The following is a 14,539-nucleotide window of genomic DNA, read 5'->3' as shown; positions in this document are numbered from 1 at the left end:
AACATAAATTGTCAGTGAATTGAAGAAAAGACGTTTTGGAAGCTGATCTGATTACTGTCAGAGAAAGTGCTCAAACTCAATTGTTGGCAAATGTCCAGTACCCATCACTGAATGATCATCACCTCATCATTCAGCCTTCTCAACTGACATGCAAAACAACATCCAAATATTCATTGCACATCTGTGCTGGACAGATTATGCATTAGCAATTCAAATCGATTCAATGTACAGGCAGTTTCTGTAAAGGCGTCTGTTTGGGTGAGATGCCGTGTTGTCTGGGATGGATAATAAGGCAACTCTGTCTAATCTTGGAGAACAATCAACACATCTTGAGAAGGTGACTGACTACGTATGCTCTTGCCCTGACAGCACTAGAACAATGGCCCCATAATGCACTTGACTCAGCTGGTAATAAAATCTACTTTTGATTAGCAGCCATGGCTTGTGTCAATCACTGCATGATGTACCATTGTCCTCTGGTCCTGAACACAGTTTATTTACAGGGAAACAAAAGCTTTTTGGATATGGCTGCTGCCCAGAGATTGCAAAATAGATTGAGCTGTCAGCCTCACACACTAGATGAAGATTAATGAGTTGTGCAGACAATAAATATGAAGCAATGACCATAAATATGCTAATAGGTATTATCCATATACAGTATAATTGCTACAAAAATTAAAAAGTAGTGTGAAGGAAATAGGTCACAGGGTGACAGATAGATAATCTTGGATGCTGAAGATCTTTGGTTCAGTCAGATTCTCTACAGGTTTATTTCCTTCAATTAGACCCTTCAAAAGAGTAATTGTTTAAAAGCTGTTTGAATAATCTCTTTTGAAACAGAGGTTTATGGGAAAATGTTTATGAAAAAGTGACTTCAATGAATGTGTTATTGGAATGAGAAAGGTGACTACCAAAAGCAGGCTACACAGAGATTTGTGTCTGTGATCAGCTGCCTAGCTGCACTATGAGGAAAATATCTCTACGTGGCACACTAGTGAGGAGTTCAAGGAGAACATACCAAAGAGACACAGTAGTTTATATCAACAGACACAAGTGATTACGGTCATTCCCGAGTGAAAATACAAGAGTTGCATGCACATGTGGTTGTGTTGGTTCATTTGGTGTTTTCAGCTTAGCATACTTGTTTTTCTGCCTTTTTTTTTTCTTTTTTTTTCCCTTTTTTTTTCCTTTCTTCCCCCCCTTCCCCCATAGAAAATGAACAAACAAACAAGCAAACAAACAAAAAAAACCCTGAAGAAGGGAGGGGTGCCCATAGCTCAAATTTTCAGAGCACTTCCAATCAGGCCTCTGGTTTTCCAGTTCCTTTCAAAGAGCACACAGTCCAGACAGCACATGATTTTTGACACTTAAGGATTTAATTTGAACCTGAAACTCAGAGAGTTAAACATCGAACTATGTTAGATACACGTATAAATGCTTCAGCACCTAAGACTACTGAAATCGTAGTGACACTGAAAATAAAGGCAGTTGTACTCTGGGTATTCATGACTTTGTTCTTCGAGGCTTAGAAGTGCCACTGGGTGCTTTTCGGGTCAGCTCACACCACCCATCTCCTCAGCCTTCGAGCTTCTGGAGTGGGGAAATTACACAGATAGTCTCTCAGATCCAATTTATTGTTATAATGTCAGGCTTGGTGTTACAAATGAGTTATTTTTCTCTTTCCTTCCATACTTTAACCAGAAGTTGCATCAGTTTGGCTCTTAAACTATCATTGTTTTGATTTTTGGCAGTTCACAGACTAACAACTGCCTTAGTGCTTCTGTGCCAGCCTCCCTGCAAACTCAGCTGGACATCAACAACACTTGCCCAGCATCTTGGAAGTAACACATTCTAACCAGAAATACCAGTAAAACAAAGCAAAAAAGAGGTAAAGGACTGCGAGTTCGCGGCTGAGGAAAACATGCAGGCCGACTCACCATGAGTGATAAAGCATGATTCAAATTTATTGCCCAGGATAGCGCATATATATATACCAAATACAATAATTATGCATACTTCTCTCTATCTAATAGGATTAGCACTAAAAGGTTACATTTACTTACTCCACCTACTTGGGTTTAGCTAACTATGCATATCCTGCATTCCTTCTTCTGACTCTTATCTCTTCACAGACATCCCCCAGTCTTCTGGCTCTTCAAAGACATTCCCCAGTCTTCTGGTTCTTATCTCTTCAAAGACATGCAGGCCCTGCCTTAGTCAGTACTTTTCCATTTCCCCTTCCCCACGGCCTAATAGTCAAGCTAACTAAGGCCTACTTATGTCAACTAAAAATGGACTCTGCTCGTACAGTGGACTCATGGACTCATGTCCATGCTCCTTGAGCCAATCCCTGACAGAGGACCATGTAGGAAAATGTCTCACACAGAGCTGGCAGGTAAGAGGAGAAGCATGTCTTTTTGGATGAGCCATTAGAGGGACAGGACCTCTGAAAACTGCTGACTCAGGGACTGAGTTCTTGTTCGCAATCCCACTTCAGCAGTGACATTGGGTCTTTTTAAACTGGAGGCTGTGGTGTCAGTCATGTCACATGTTACCAGGGCACAGAAAGGCCAGGTCCCACCATCTCAAGCAAGGCGAGCACAGCAGATCCAGAGATGCTAGGCAGGTTGAACCAAGAGACCAAATCATCAGGGAAGTTTGTAGGGATGAGGCAAGTCCAATGTCAAGCCAGAAACATGAGTCACCAAATCAGGTTCAGGCCAGATCATGATAGCCAGGGTCAGTCACATTCTAGTGATTGCTGGGCAAGTCAATCCTTGCTAATCAGGTGGGTCCAAAGTCAAGCCATACAGACAGGCTGAAGCTCAGTCTGAATCAGTGAGGTACAACTGTGGTGGAGCTGCCGACAGGTGCAGCTACAGCATTTCTTAGCCAGAGACTGAAGGCCCAAGCAAGACTGGCCAGGGCTGTTAAGACCTACTACTGAACTCAGCCCTGACACAGGTACAAGAAATTGACATTGTTTTCATTCATTGTCATACAAGAGATTGTTCCAGGTTTTCATAACAGGCTGAAAACAAGTAAAAGCAGATCCTTTCCAGGTCAGAACTTCTCCATAACTAACATTCGCCACACCACTACAGAAACAAGAGCATGAAGGGAAGCAGAGCTCAGCTGTTTTTAGCACCGTGTCATCTGTGCTTCCTCACACATTCCTCATCTAATTCATTGCAACCATACAGCAGATTTCAGAGCCATGTCCTTGCTGACTAGGTCCATGGCACATTCATAAATAGAAGCTTCCCTTGAATCCCTTCAGTGACTTCTGTCTCCTTATTAGACTGGGTTTCTTCACCTTGCTGTTAAATAAATATTCTTGACTCCAGGTTTCCCGTAGGGTAGTCTGAGATGTATGTGCTTAAAATATAATTAAGGTGTTTGGATGGTACAGTATAAAAACAGCTTGAGCAGTGTGCCTCTAGAGGGAGGGACTCAGGACAAAGAAAGCCTGGGCCTTTATACCCTTACAGTCCAAGTTCCCATCACCCCCACATGCACTCTTCATGTGCTATCAATGCGACACTTGGCACGACAGTCATTTCTAGTCTTGGGACTTCTTGTTCCCCATTGGGTTCCTTCTCTGTCTTCCAGGTGGGCTGCTAGTTGTTCTTCTCAGGATGGTTTGCAGCTTCTGCTGGCAGCTGTAGCCTCCTCGTCTTCCAGTTTGCACAGGTCTCAGGGCCTCCTTTCACATGACTATGCAGCAGTTCAAGATAAGTTCAGCTTTTCTAGGTGAAAGTTCACAGCTCGTGGCTTACAGTTCCAGCATGCCAGGCTACCCATGCCAAGTTTGGCTACTCATGCTAAGTAGGTTATTCAAACAAAAATACAGCTAAAAGAATAGAATACAATTAAAATACTTTAGTCGATTAAACTTATTCTGCAACACTGTTTTTATGAGAGCGCTATTAATTTCTCCTTTCCATGCTTATTCACTGATGTCTCTGCCAATCATGAATTCCCTTGAGGCACTTTGCTTACAATAAAACTTTTATTTTATCTAATTTTAACTCTTTTTAGTTAAACAACTTTGTGTGTATCCATTATAACTTGTAGTTTAGGATTGAGTAAAAAGTTATTACATATAGAGTCTCTGCCACTTTGTGAAGCCTTCATTTCTTGTGGCTTTACCAGACTTCACCATCATTTCCTGATGAGCTGTTTGGAATATTAAATTAATTATATTAACAAAACACCAAAAAATTTTAGAAGTTTTGAAGGAAGGCTCTGTAGCAACATGTACAAAGAAAGTGGCTCCTTTCATTTTATTGTCACATTGAAGAGGGCTTATAGCATTAATTGTCCTATTATTACATGAAGTTTTACTTGCATTTGTTGCAACTTAAGATATTTTATAACATTAAGTAATTCAGAATGATAAATGAGAGACTTCAGAAATTATGGGGATAAAGATGCGTAGTAATTACAGAAGCCCTAATTCAAGGAGAGTAGAAAATAAAAATTAAAAACATTAGAATTCAAGAAAACTAACTTACGTGAATTAAAGAAAAAATGAATGAAAGGGTTAAAAGAGCAGTACTGCTCAGGGATACATGGGACAGATATCCTACTGCTCAGATAAGTAAGCACATATACAAAGAGAGGAACAGACTTTGTATCCTTTGTTCTGTAACCCACCATGTACAAGATATAGATATTATACAACTGTGAAAATGCTATATTTTTATTCTGTGTATTTCCACTTTGAGATCCATCCCTGTGATATTGTGACCTAATCAGATACTCCTCTTTTCCTCAGGGAGGAGGTCCATGGATTTTTAAACAGCCTTATTTAAACTACTGGCTAAGAAAAACTGCAATAAAAGAGTGTGTGCCATTTGCAAGGGCCTGTTCATTAAAGATGGAGGCTCTGCTTTAGCAGGATTTGCATGAGGAAGAACAAAGCAGCTGTGCCAATCTGCTCGTATGACGCAAGGTCCCCTAACAGTTCCTTCCATAAAGAAATTAATTTCAACCATCCGTTGTTAATTGAGTTCTGATTTCCAGCTCTCTGTACATCATTTTTTTCAGGAGTAGCTGTACCACAGCTGAACTCTGGGTGCTATAACCAGCCCGAGTTGCAGTTTCTGCATGACCACCACTTTGCTGCCTTTTTGTCTATTGACTTCACTCAGAGTTATATTGATTCTTAAAATGAGGAGCTATCTTCTACAGGTGCACTTCTTTACCATAGGGTGCAATGCAAAAGAATGAAGAAGCGAAGTTCTTAGCCATATTAGTTGCCAATCAGTGATTCATACAGTAATAATTTGGTTTAGTATCATAAGAGGAAATTAGTCAGTTTGCCTAAACTTCACCCTGAAAACAGCAATAAAAAGGCATGTTCATAAAGTCTAGTTTCATTTCCCAGATGAGGATCAGTTTTGGTTTCTTTTCTTTCTGATCGTGGTAGCAGTTTCATTTCTCTGCTGTTAGCTAGACAGTGTATAAAAAGATTGGCTGAGCCTCGCAGTGCTTCAGTGGACTCCACACCACCAGAAAGAGAAATGTCTGACCAAAACGTCCACAAGGCCGGTTTCACTTCCTCCGGGATCACAGGAGGATCGCTTGCTTCATCGATGATGTCCCGGGAAGCGAGGGAGTCTGGGGGAGGTGTGCATTCCGGAGGCCCTACCTCTACTCTCCAGGAAATGGGTATGAGCAACTTTGTGTGTGTGGTGTTTTGTGGTTTACTGCATAGGGCTAAACAACTTTTTTGTTTTTCTCCTTGAAAATAAGCTTGCCAAGCAATCTCTTCTCCCCCACATTCCTGTATTGCACCGAAGAGAAAGGATTCCTACATTTAACTGCATGTTAAGAGTCAGATGGTGTTAAGGGTGTTTTCTGCATATGTACATATACAGGAATGTACACATACATATGTGGTATTCATGAGATTCAGGACAGTGTTTATTTGAAGTTTGTGCTATCTCTCCACTCTTCTAGGAATCATCAATTATATGGAAAGTCAGGGTAGCAATAAGCGACAATACACTTATGCAAGAACATGATCTGTGTACCTACATTTCATATAAAGCATCAGATTTCCCTTGCTCTTTACTTGCACACATCCATACAGGAAGAAGCCATAAAATGTTACACAAATGCTATAGCAGAGGGAAATTAGTTGCAGTCCAAGAGCTGAATTCATGAAGGGAATATATACACATCCTTGACAGCACATATCTTAGTAGTAAAACTAGGCATAGCTGGTTTTCACACGAGCTAACCCTGCAGGTGCTTGCTTTTCTGATGCGTACGCAGAGCAACCCCTGACCTGACGACTCTAAGCAGCTTGGGTCTTGTTTAGCCCCAGATCCTGTGAGATTCACACGCAAAGTTTTCTTCCTGCCAATCCTGCCTGTGGGACCTGATTCAGCAGACACCCTCTAAACAGGTGCAACCCCGCAGAAAAGAATGCCCCATGTAATCCTGCTTTACCCAACAGCTGTTAGCAAGCTGACCTTGTATAAAGGCTTCAAAACCCTTAGGGGTCTTGGACTCACATCTCCCATGTGTCAGGAGTGTGCTGAGCTGCAGGCTGGTTACAAGTGGGCTTCTCTGCCATATTGGTCAACTGCTGGTCAGCTACAAATCTACTAAAGGATGGAGATGAACCTGGCTCTTCCAGCCATAAGATGAGTGGTTGGCCAGGTGAGCTGACCAGTGTCTAGATTTGGGACACCTTTTAATACTAAAAAATGTTATAAGCTTGATCGAGAAGAAGTTATCTTTTTTTAAGATACTATTTATGTTGATGCCAATATTACGTATAATGTGAGGCTCTCTAAATGTTGAGGGAATAAGTGACGTAAGGGTCATTTAGAGTCATACTGCATGTGACTCCTGTGAGGCATTTTTTACTATTCACTCTGGATGGTTTGATCAGTGAGTTTAGGTTGCTGTTTATTGAATATTCAATAGCAAAGAGCTTAAGGAACGGTAGCAGCAGAGAGAAAGAATATGTGAGACAGAAGAGGAGGAGGACCGAGAGTGAAGGGCAGAAAGGCGCCACGCTGCATCATCAGCAGAGATCCTGGTACACAGAGGATGACAGTTACTTTATCTAATCATACGCTAGAGCAGAGTCTGCTGCACAATCTTGCCTTCTGTTACACGTAAGGGTGGTAGAGCAGTACACAGCACATCCATAACCAGTGGCAAACTCTTCAGTGGTGATGCCCTATAGAGAGCATGGAGTTGCAGTTCCTAAATAAAAGGCTGAAAACTTGTATTCCTTCATGTGCTGAGGATCTTTAGAAAAGAGAGAAGCAAAGTGATCTTTTAACAATGGCTAGTTTTATTCTTTCCATGTCTGTATGAACCATGGATTTTTATGAAAACCCATGGTTTTGGTGAAATCTGCACAACTTAAGGAAACCTTAGCCATGCCTACAGGAGATACTCCAAAAGTGCTTTTATCCATGTGAAAAATGCTCACTCTGTAACATTGCCAAGACAGGTGTGAGCTTTGGCTCCCTGCAGCAGGAGAGCTTGCCACGTTCTCTGCCTGATTGAGAGCTAAAAGGGTCTGATTTCATTTCCGAAGGTGCTCACTGAAATCTCTCACTCTTCAAACACATCTTCTTAACCTTTTCATTCAGCCTGTAACCCTTCCTCTCCCCAGAACAAACATGCTCGAAGGAGCATCTGATTCTGCAGCAGAGCATGAGTATTGTTCAGTATCACTTTACAGAAGATGTTATAACAAGCTCATCACCAAAATATTTGAGCATCCTCCAGGAATGCTTTAAGCATTATTACTAACATTTGTTGTTGCTAATGCTTTACTCCTCTCCCAGAAGGAGAAGTTTGCCATAGAACACATTGCTTGGGGCTTATTTCTAATGAGATGGAGACATACATAGAAATAGGCCACTGGCTACCACAGCTTGCTGCGTTTAAATTCTACAGGTATCTATTATGCATAGGTTTATGCTATGGAAAGTGAAGTGAAAGGACCATATTCATCACCTGGAACCGTAAGTGGTGAGGTCTGCAACAGTCCGTAGTTCCTCCAGGGGTTTATTCCACAGTCCTCAAGCAACTCCTCAGAAAATTAGGATTTCAGCAGAGACAAACTGTGCTGAAACTGTTTGGGAGATCCAAATTTATCAAAAACAGTCCGTGCAAGTGTTACAGGTTTTCTTTGTGTTCTGGGAACATGCACAAAACACTGCAAATGTCCTTTCCCTGAGGTGACAGATAAAAAGCAGTATACTGATGGAACAAGCCAAGTAATCACCAGTCTCCTCGTCTTTTGATACATTTGCTAGCCTTGACTTTTTTAAAAAAATACATATATATATATATATATATATGGTTTATAATTATCCTGTAAGGTTCCTTTCAGCCAGTAACATCTCCCTTGTAACTGTTGTAGGTGCCAAAGGCTCAACCCATTCATCAGGTTTTACCAGCAGCGGAATCTCCAGTGGATCCCGTGCCTCTGACATGATGTCCCGGGAGGCCAGATCCCATGGAGGTGGAACTCCCAGGGGCGGTACAACTGCCACTGTCCAGTCCATCTGTAAGTGAGAATGCTCCTAATAAAGATGAAATAACAAATGACTTCCGAGAAGTCAGCAGTATTTCAGTTCAAGTACACATTTACTAGATGAAGGGATGTAAATAAGAGAAGTGGCTACACTGTCCTTAAGCAACATTTCTCCTGTTTGTTGCTCTGTGCTTCGTGAGAAGCTGCAACTAGGGAATTAGTGGAAATAACTATGCCATAAATTTGCAAAGATACTGGTGGATAGCAGAGACAGATACCCAAAACACATAGTGACAGAAAAAAAGGCCAGTGGAAGTTTAGGTTATGCTTTCATCAACACTACAGTGGAGGTTCATTAATTTTTTTTCAAATGCAAATTCAGGACCAAACCAAAAGCTTCACATTTGAACATACATAACAGTTTAAGTGCGAGGAAAGAATGAAACATGAGAATGGAGTTACCAGGCTGACAGACAGGAATAATTCATCCACTTCTTGTGGTCTTTTAGAAAGAGCTTATTTTTCTTTCCTTTAAAGGAAATTTGTTGGATCAGAAGCAGAGGGATCTACCTGCACTTACCAGCTCAAAGCAGGGATCAGCACAAGTTTTTGTCATCACCCTGCCAAGTTAATGGGGCCCACACCTAGATAAATCAAACCAAGGGATGAAGAAGCCTAGTCTATACCTGAATGCATTAGCAAGGAAGCTCATTATGGTAGTACTGGTAAATGGTAGACAACTGGAGGCAGGATTTAAGTTCTTAATTTCAAACAGTGTATTTCAAAGTGTAAAACAGACCTTTGGTCTCTGACCTGGGGATGTTTGTAACCAATGCTCATATAATCTGTATGTTTCCCTGTACTGCAACATTGCTTTAAGTTGTTCTCACACATTTCTTTGTATTTGTCCTTAGCAATGGGTGGTAAAGGAGGAAGACACTGAATAGAAGAAAAGCATCAGAAGTAAACTCTGCAAGCAGTTCATCCTTCACGGTCATTTGACAGCTTCTCCTCTTCTTTGCTCTCCCTGTCACTGACATGAAAAGTAACGCATTTTTCACATGCACAAATAAAGTTTCCATTAAAACAATGGATTCTTGCATGAAATTAGTGGGGATGGGAATGCAAGGCAATTTCTTCCTCAGTTAAACATCCTCTGAAGTGCAGGCATGTACGAACACAAGCCAATAAATGGAAGCTGAAGTACTCTGGACTGCAAGAGTGTCTAACAAAAGTCTGGGGTTTAGCAATGCTAGACTTTCCAATTACATGTAGCTTACTTGGTTTATTTTACAAAAAGTGATCATCACAGTACTGTGGAGAAGGACCTGGGCAATCAGTGGACAAGTTAACCCTGAGTCAACAACGTGCCCTCGTGGACAAAAAGGCCAACTGTATCCTGGGGTGCATTAGGAAAAGTGTGACCAGCAGGTCAAGGGAGGTTATCCTGCCCCTCTACTCTGCCCCGGTGGGGCCGCACCTGGAGCACTGAGTCCAGTTCTGGGCTCCCCAGTTCCAGAAAGACAAGGAATTACTGGAGGGAGACCAGCAGTGGGCTACAAAGATAGTTAGGGGACTGGAGCATCTTATGAGGAGAGACTGAGTGAGCTGGTTCTCTTCAGCCTGGAGAAGAGAAGGCTGAGAGGAGATCTCATCAATGTTTATCAATATCTCAAGGGTGAGTGTCAAGAGGATGGGACCAGACTACTTTCAGTGGTGCCCAACAACAAGATAGGGAGCAATAGGCACAGACTGCAACACAGGAAGTTCCATCTAAATATGAGAAGAAATTTCTTTGAGGGTGCCAGAGCACTGGAAAAGGCTGCCTGGATGTGATCCTATGCAACCCGCCTTAGGTCTACATGCTTTAGCAGGTGGGTTGTACTAGATGATCTCCAGAGGTCCCTTCCAACCCCAACCATTCTGTGATTCTGTATGAAACGTCACCCAGTTGTGAGAGAGAAGCATAGAAACATTTGATAAGGGGCATCTAGCAGTTCACTTTGGGTGTACTTCTAATGGGCTATCAAATTAAATTCTACTTATTTAAAAATACACATAAGCAAATGAGAACAGGCCGAAAGAAATTTCATTCCTCAGAGAAGCAGCTGATATTTGTATCCATCTACTGTTTCTAAGATCCCCTTCACAATCATTTAAAGTCCCTGTTTGGACATGAGAAATCAGTGTTTGCCTCCAGTTGCAGCAAAGTTAAACTGAATTATTTGATGAGGGGAGGAGTACTAGCATGGAGGATGATGAAGAGGGGAAGAAAGGTACACAAAGTATTAAGAGGCAATTGAAAAACAGTCTCCATTTCATGGGAACGAGCTGTTCTCCTAGCAAGGCACTAACTCAGGCAAATGCCTAAATGTAAGCAGGAGCTGAAGTAATAAAATCATAGAAAAGTTTTAGTTTCAAACTGATCTTGGAGTGAGGAGAATGGGGACAGTTCTCTAGTGCAACCTCCTGCTCGAAGCAAGGTCAACCTTGATGTTAGACTTGTTTGCTCAGGGCTTTGTCCAGTCAGCTTTTGAAAATCTTCAAGCAGGGAGATGTCACAGCTTCTCTGGGGGACCAGCTCAAAAGTTTCACCGCTCCCACAGTTTGAGATTTTTTTCATACGTTGAAACAGAATTTCCTTTGTTGCAAAGTTGCACTTACTCCAATGGGTTCTTGAGAGCATACCTAATAACAATGTATTTTAGAGTTTTCCACTTTAGAGACTGACCAATCAATAGGCTTTCCTGAACTGACACCTGGGTGTAAAAGTGGTGATGATGGGGCTAGAAACACCCTTTGCAGAGCTCAGTGCCTCCCAGTGCCACTGCTGAGAACAGACACACTATCTGCAAATCATGCACTGTCACATCAGCAGGAATGGATGTTTTCTCTCTCCCCAGACATTCTGTACAATTACAGATTTAGAGATTTCTTTGCACAATATTAGTAGCTTGTATATTTATGTTATCTTTCATATTTAAGGATCCCAAACTGTTTTGTTCACTGCAAAGGAAATGCAGCAACATAATCACATGTGGGTTTGTTTGCATTTTTTTTTTAAGGTCAGACACCATCTAATTAGACTTGAGTAGTAGTTTATATATTGATATGCATGTGAAAGCTTCCCTGCTCATTGCCTGCATGCTGGCTATCTACTACTAAATTGTTACCACAGCCATAAATATGCAATATTGCTGTATTCTGTAACAAATGAAGACCAGGAATGAAGAACACCGTGACCATGTGAAATGAAAAAGAAAAAAAAAAAGCTGTTACGGAGGAAAAAAAATAAGTGTTCATGACTAACAGACAGCACCCAGCCTGCAAATCTGTCTGAGAAATGTGAGCTATCCTGTATGAAATGGTGTTTTATATGTAATTTTCAGCCTTTCTCTCAGCTTGTCTCTAGTGTCCTCTAGCACCTCCACAGATCTCAGACACCTCTTTGCAACAATGATTTTCACACATGCCCCGGGCACCATTATGCACAAGGCAAAAAGTTTGGCCAGACATAAACAACAGGATTTGTCAAACAGTGCCACCAGCCCCTGAAGAGGTAAGGGAGGGGGAGGCTGCTGGTTTTACTCTGACAAAATTTTTGTCTGGTTCTTCTGTTCTGCTTGTCCCTGCTTATAACAGGCCTGGCTTTCCCACTGGCTTTCCCACAGCCTCCAATTAAGCAATCCCCTATCCCTCTCACTTTCAAAACTGTTTCATGGTCATCCTCAGTTCAGTTTATGGCAGCAATCTCACAACTGTCAGAGTAAATTTTGGAGTTGTCGTACACAGGGTCAAGAGTTGGACTTGATGATCTTCATGGGTGCCTTCTGACTCAAGACATTCTGTGATTCCATGACACTTTCCCACCTTGGCTCACCTTCTGCAAGAGCTGTGTTGGAGGACTTTGATGGCTCGGGTTCTGCTCCCTGACCTCATGTTACCTCTCAAAAAAAAAGCCACAACAGCTTTGTCAAACAGCTACGGGGTACAGGTAGAGAAAGCTGACTACATGGCCAAGACCACAGCTACATTTTTCTAAGGCAATTAATGTTCTCCACTCTTGGCTGCTTCATCACAGTTCTGCCATCTCTTTACACGGGAGGGAGGGAGCACAAGGTCCGTGTAGGGCAATATGGTTTTGACTGAACGGCATTTTATGTCTGTTTACAACTGATTAAAGGATGTGGGCAAGTGAAAGGCAAAGTAGAAGCTGCATCCTGTCTTTATTTTTAGAGATCACTAATGATTCCGCTTTTGCAGCCTTGACCATTCAGCATAATAAAAATAGAAGCAATGAAACTCCAGATATTTGACATAGCCACAGTGCATGTGTGCAAAGATGGACTCAGCAGTTTGCTCGTTGCCAGGTCTGGGCTAGTACCTGGTTCTAGTTAAGCCATCCTATGCTTTCCTCCCAAGGTCTAATGCAGCAGCCTGTGACTACTAAAATGTAGCTGTGATCTACCAGCAGATCTTTATTTCCTTCTGTGCACTTAGCACTGGCATGAGGTACAGCAAGAAGGTCTATCCTGGCTGTCCCCCATTTGGAGGGTGCCTGCCCTGCAAATGGCAAGGTGCACTGCCAGAGAGCAGCAAGGACCTAAATTCCTGCAAACAGAAGTTCAAACACTTGCTTTAGCTATAATGGTGTTAAAGTTGCTTCTTATTTTCCTGCAGAAGGAAAAGATTTAAACCTGGGTTTCAACTTTGATGTCGGCATTTCTTGACCTCAAGTGGTTTTGTCTTGTTAAAAAATGACTGTCATTAGTGAGAGCTGACAAAAGGTATTATACCCAAAAGAAGGAAAACCAATCCAAACCAAAGCAAGGATCCTTAATCATGTATCACTTCACTTTTCAGCGTTTATGTGATTCTGGTGTTCTGCATTATTTTTCCCATATTTAAATCTTGCTGTATTGAGAACTATCCTAGATATCTTTACTGTGGCAGGGACCATTCTCAGCTGCATTTGAATTCATTTCACTGAGGCAGCTCCAATAGGTCTACAGGAGAACAAAGGTAAATGCTTCCTGCGGAAAGCCTCACTCGCAGACCACTTAAGTAAATTCATATGCACATTATTGCAAATGAAGTATTTACATTTTTAACAGAATATAATTGAAAAGGTCAAATAACAACAAATAGGGCAATCTAAATCCCTCATGTCTCTCAATCAATGTTTCCACAACAAACAGACAGAGAGAGAGAGAAAGGAAAAGATGCAGCCGTGTGTGATTACCAGAGCAATAGCACTGAAGCACTATGCTGCAGAAAGCACAGAGCTCTCTGCTCAGAAATCGATTTCTCCCATGGGATGAGGTCGATAGTTGTCTGACAGGACAGTATACAGGCAATTTAATAGCGTTTTATCTAAATGAATCTATTCCTCCCCCACACTGGCCTCGTAGTTCATAAGAAGGCTCTCTTAGTAAAATAGATCTATTTATTTTTTATCGTAACAGGGAAGAATTTATCATTCTGAAGACACTACCATTATCTATTAAAAAACATTTATCCCTGCTATTTGCTCATTACGTGCAACTCTTTCCCAACATTATTATTCTAATTAGTTAACTCATGCACGCAGCCCATAAAAATCACTTTCAGTTACTCCAGAAATATTTTTCTTATCCCAGAACATTTTAAACTGTAGGTCACCCTTTCAGGAAAAATAACATTGCAAAGCAAGCAAACTCAGTTGACTCGAAGGAGTATTGCTATCTGAAATTACATTTTCATGCAAGAAAAAGTGTATTTTTTGAGGAATGTGTTACACACAGAGGTTTGTTGTGCAGTGTATCCATTTAAATAGTACCTATTAAGTAATAAATAATAAAGCTGACCTGATGTTATTAGTGCATATCTGTGTGAAGTAAATGGTAATGAATGAGAACCCCTAATAAGCATAATTCCAAGGATGGATCTTTGGTGCTCTGGGAGTTTGGTATTGTGCCCCAAAGGTTCTTGTAAATCCAGCTGCAGTTCTTGCTCATCATTTAGAAGATTAGGGGCTGATAA

At 41.4% G+C, this 14,539-nt stretch overlaps 1 protein-coding gene across 1 annotated transcript; it reads left to right on the top strand.

Moving 5' to 3' along the window:
- Window positions 1-5,491: 5,491 nt before the first annotated feature.
- LOC309436671 (uncharacterized protein) lies at window positions 5,492-9,605 on the top strand. The gene is made up of 3 exons (XM_082046033.1): window positions 5,492-5,676; window positions 8,405-8,551; window positions 9,433-9,605. The coding sequence occupies exons 1-3, from the start codon at window positions 5,529-5,531 to the stop codon at window positions 9,459-9,461; spliced, it is 324 nt and encodes a 107-aa protein (XP_081902159.1). The 5' UTR covers window positions 5,492-5,528; the 3' UTR covers window positions 9,462-9,605.
- The last annotated feature ends 4,934 nt before the right edge of the window (window positions 9,606-14,539 follow it).

Source organism: Streptopelia decaocto (assembly GCF_964273445.1).
Source record: "Streptopelia decaocto genome assembly, chromosome: 2".
Taxonomy (NCBI): domain Eukaryota; kingdom Metazoa; phylum Chordata; class Aves; order Columbiformes; family Columbidae; genus Streptopelia; species Streptopelia decaocto.
The sequence above is the reverse complement of the archived record's forward strand: the minus strand, read 5'-3'. Positions and strand labels throughout refer to the sequence as shown.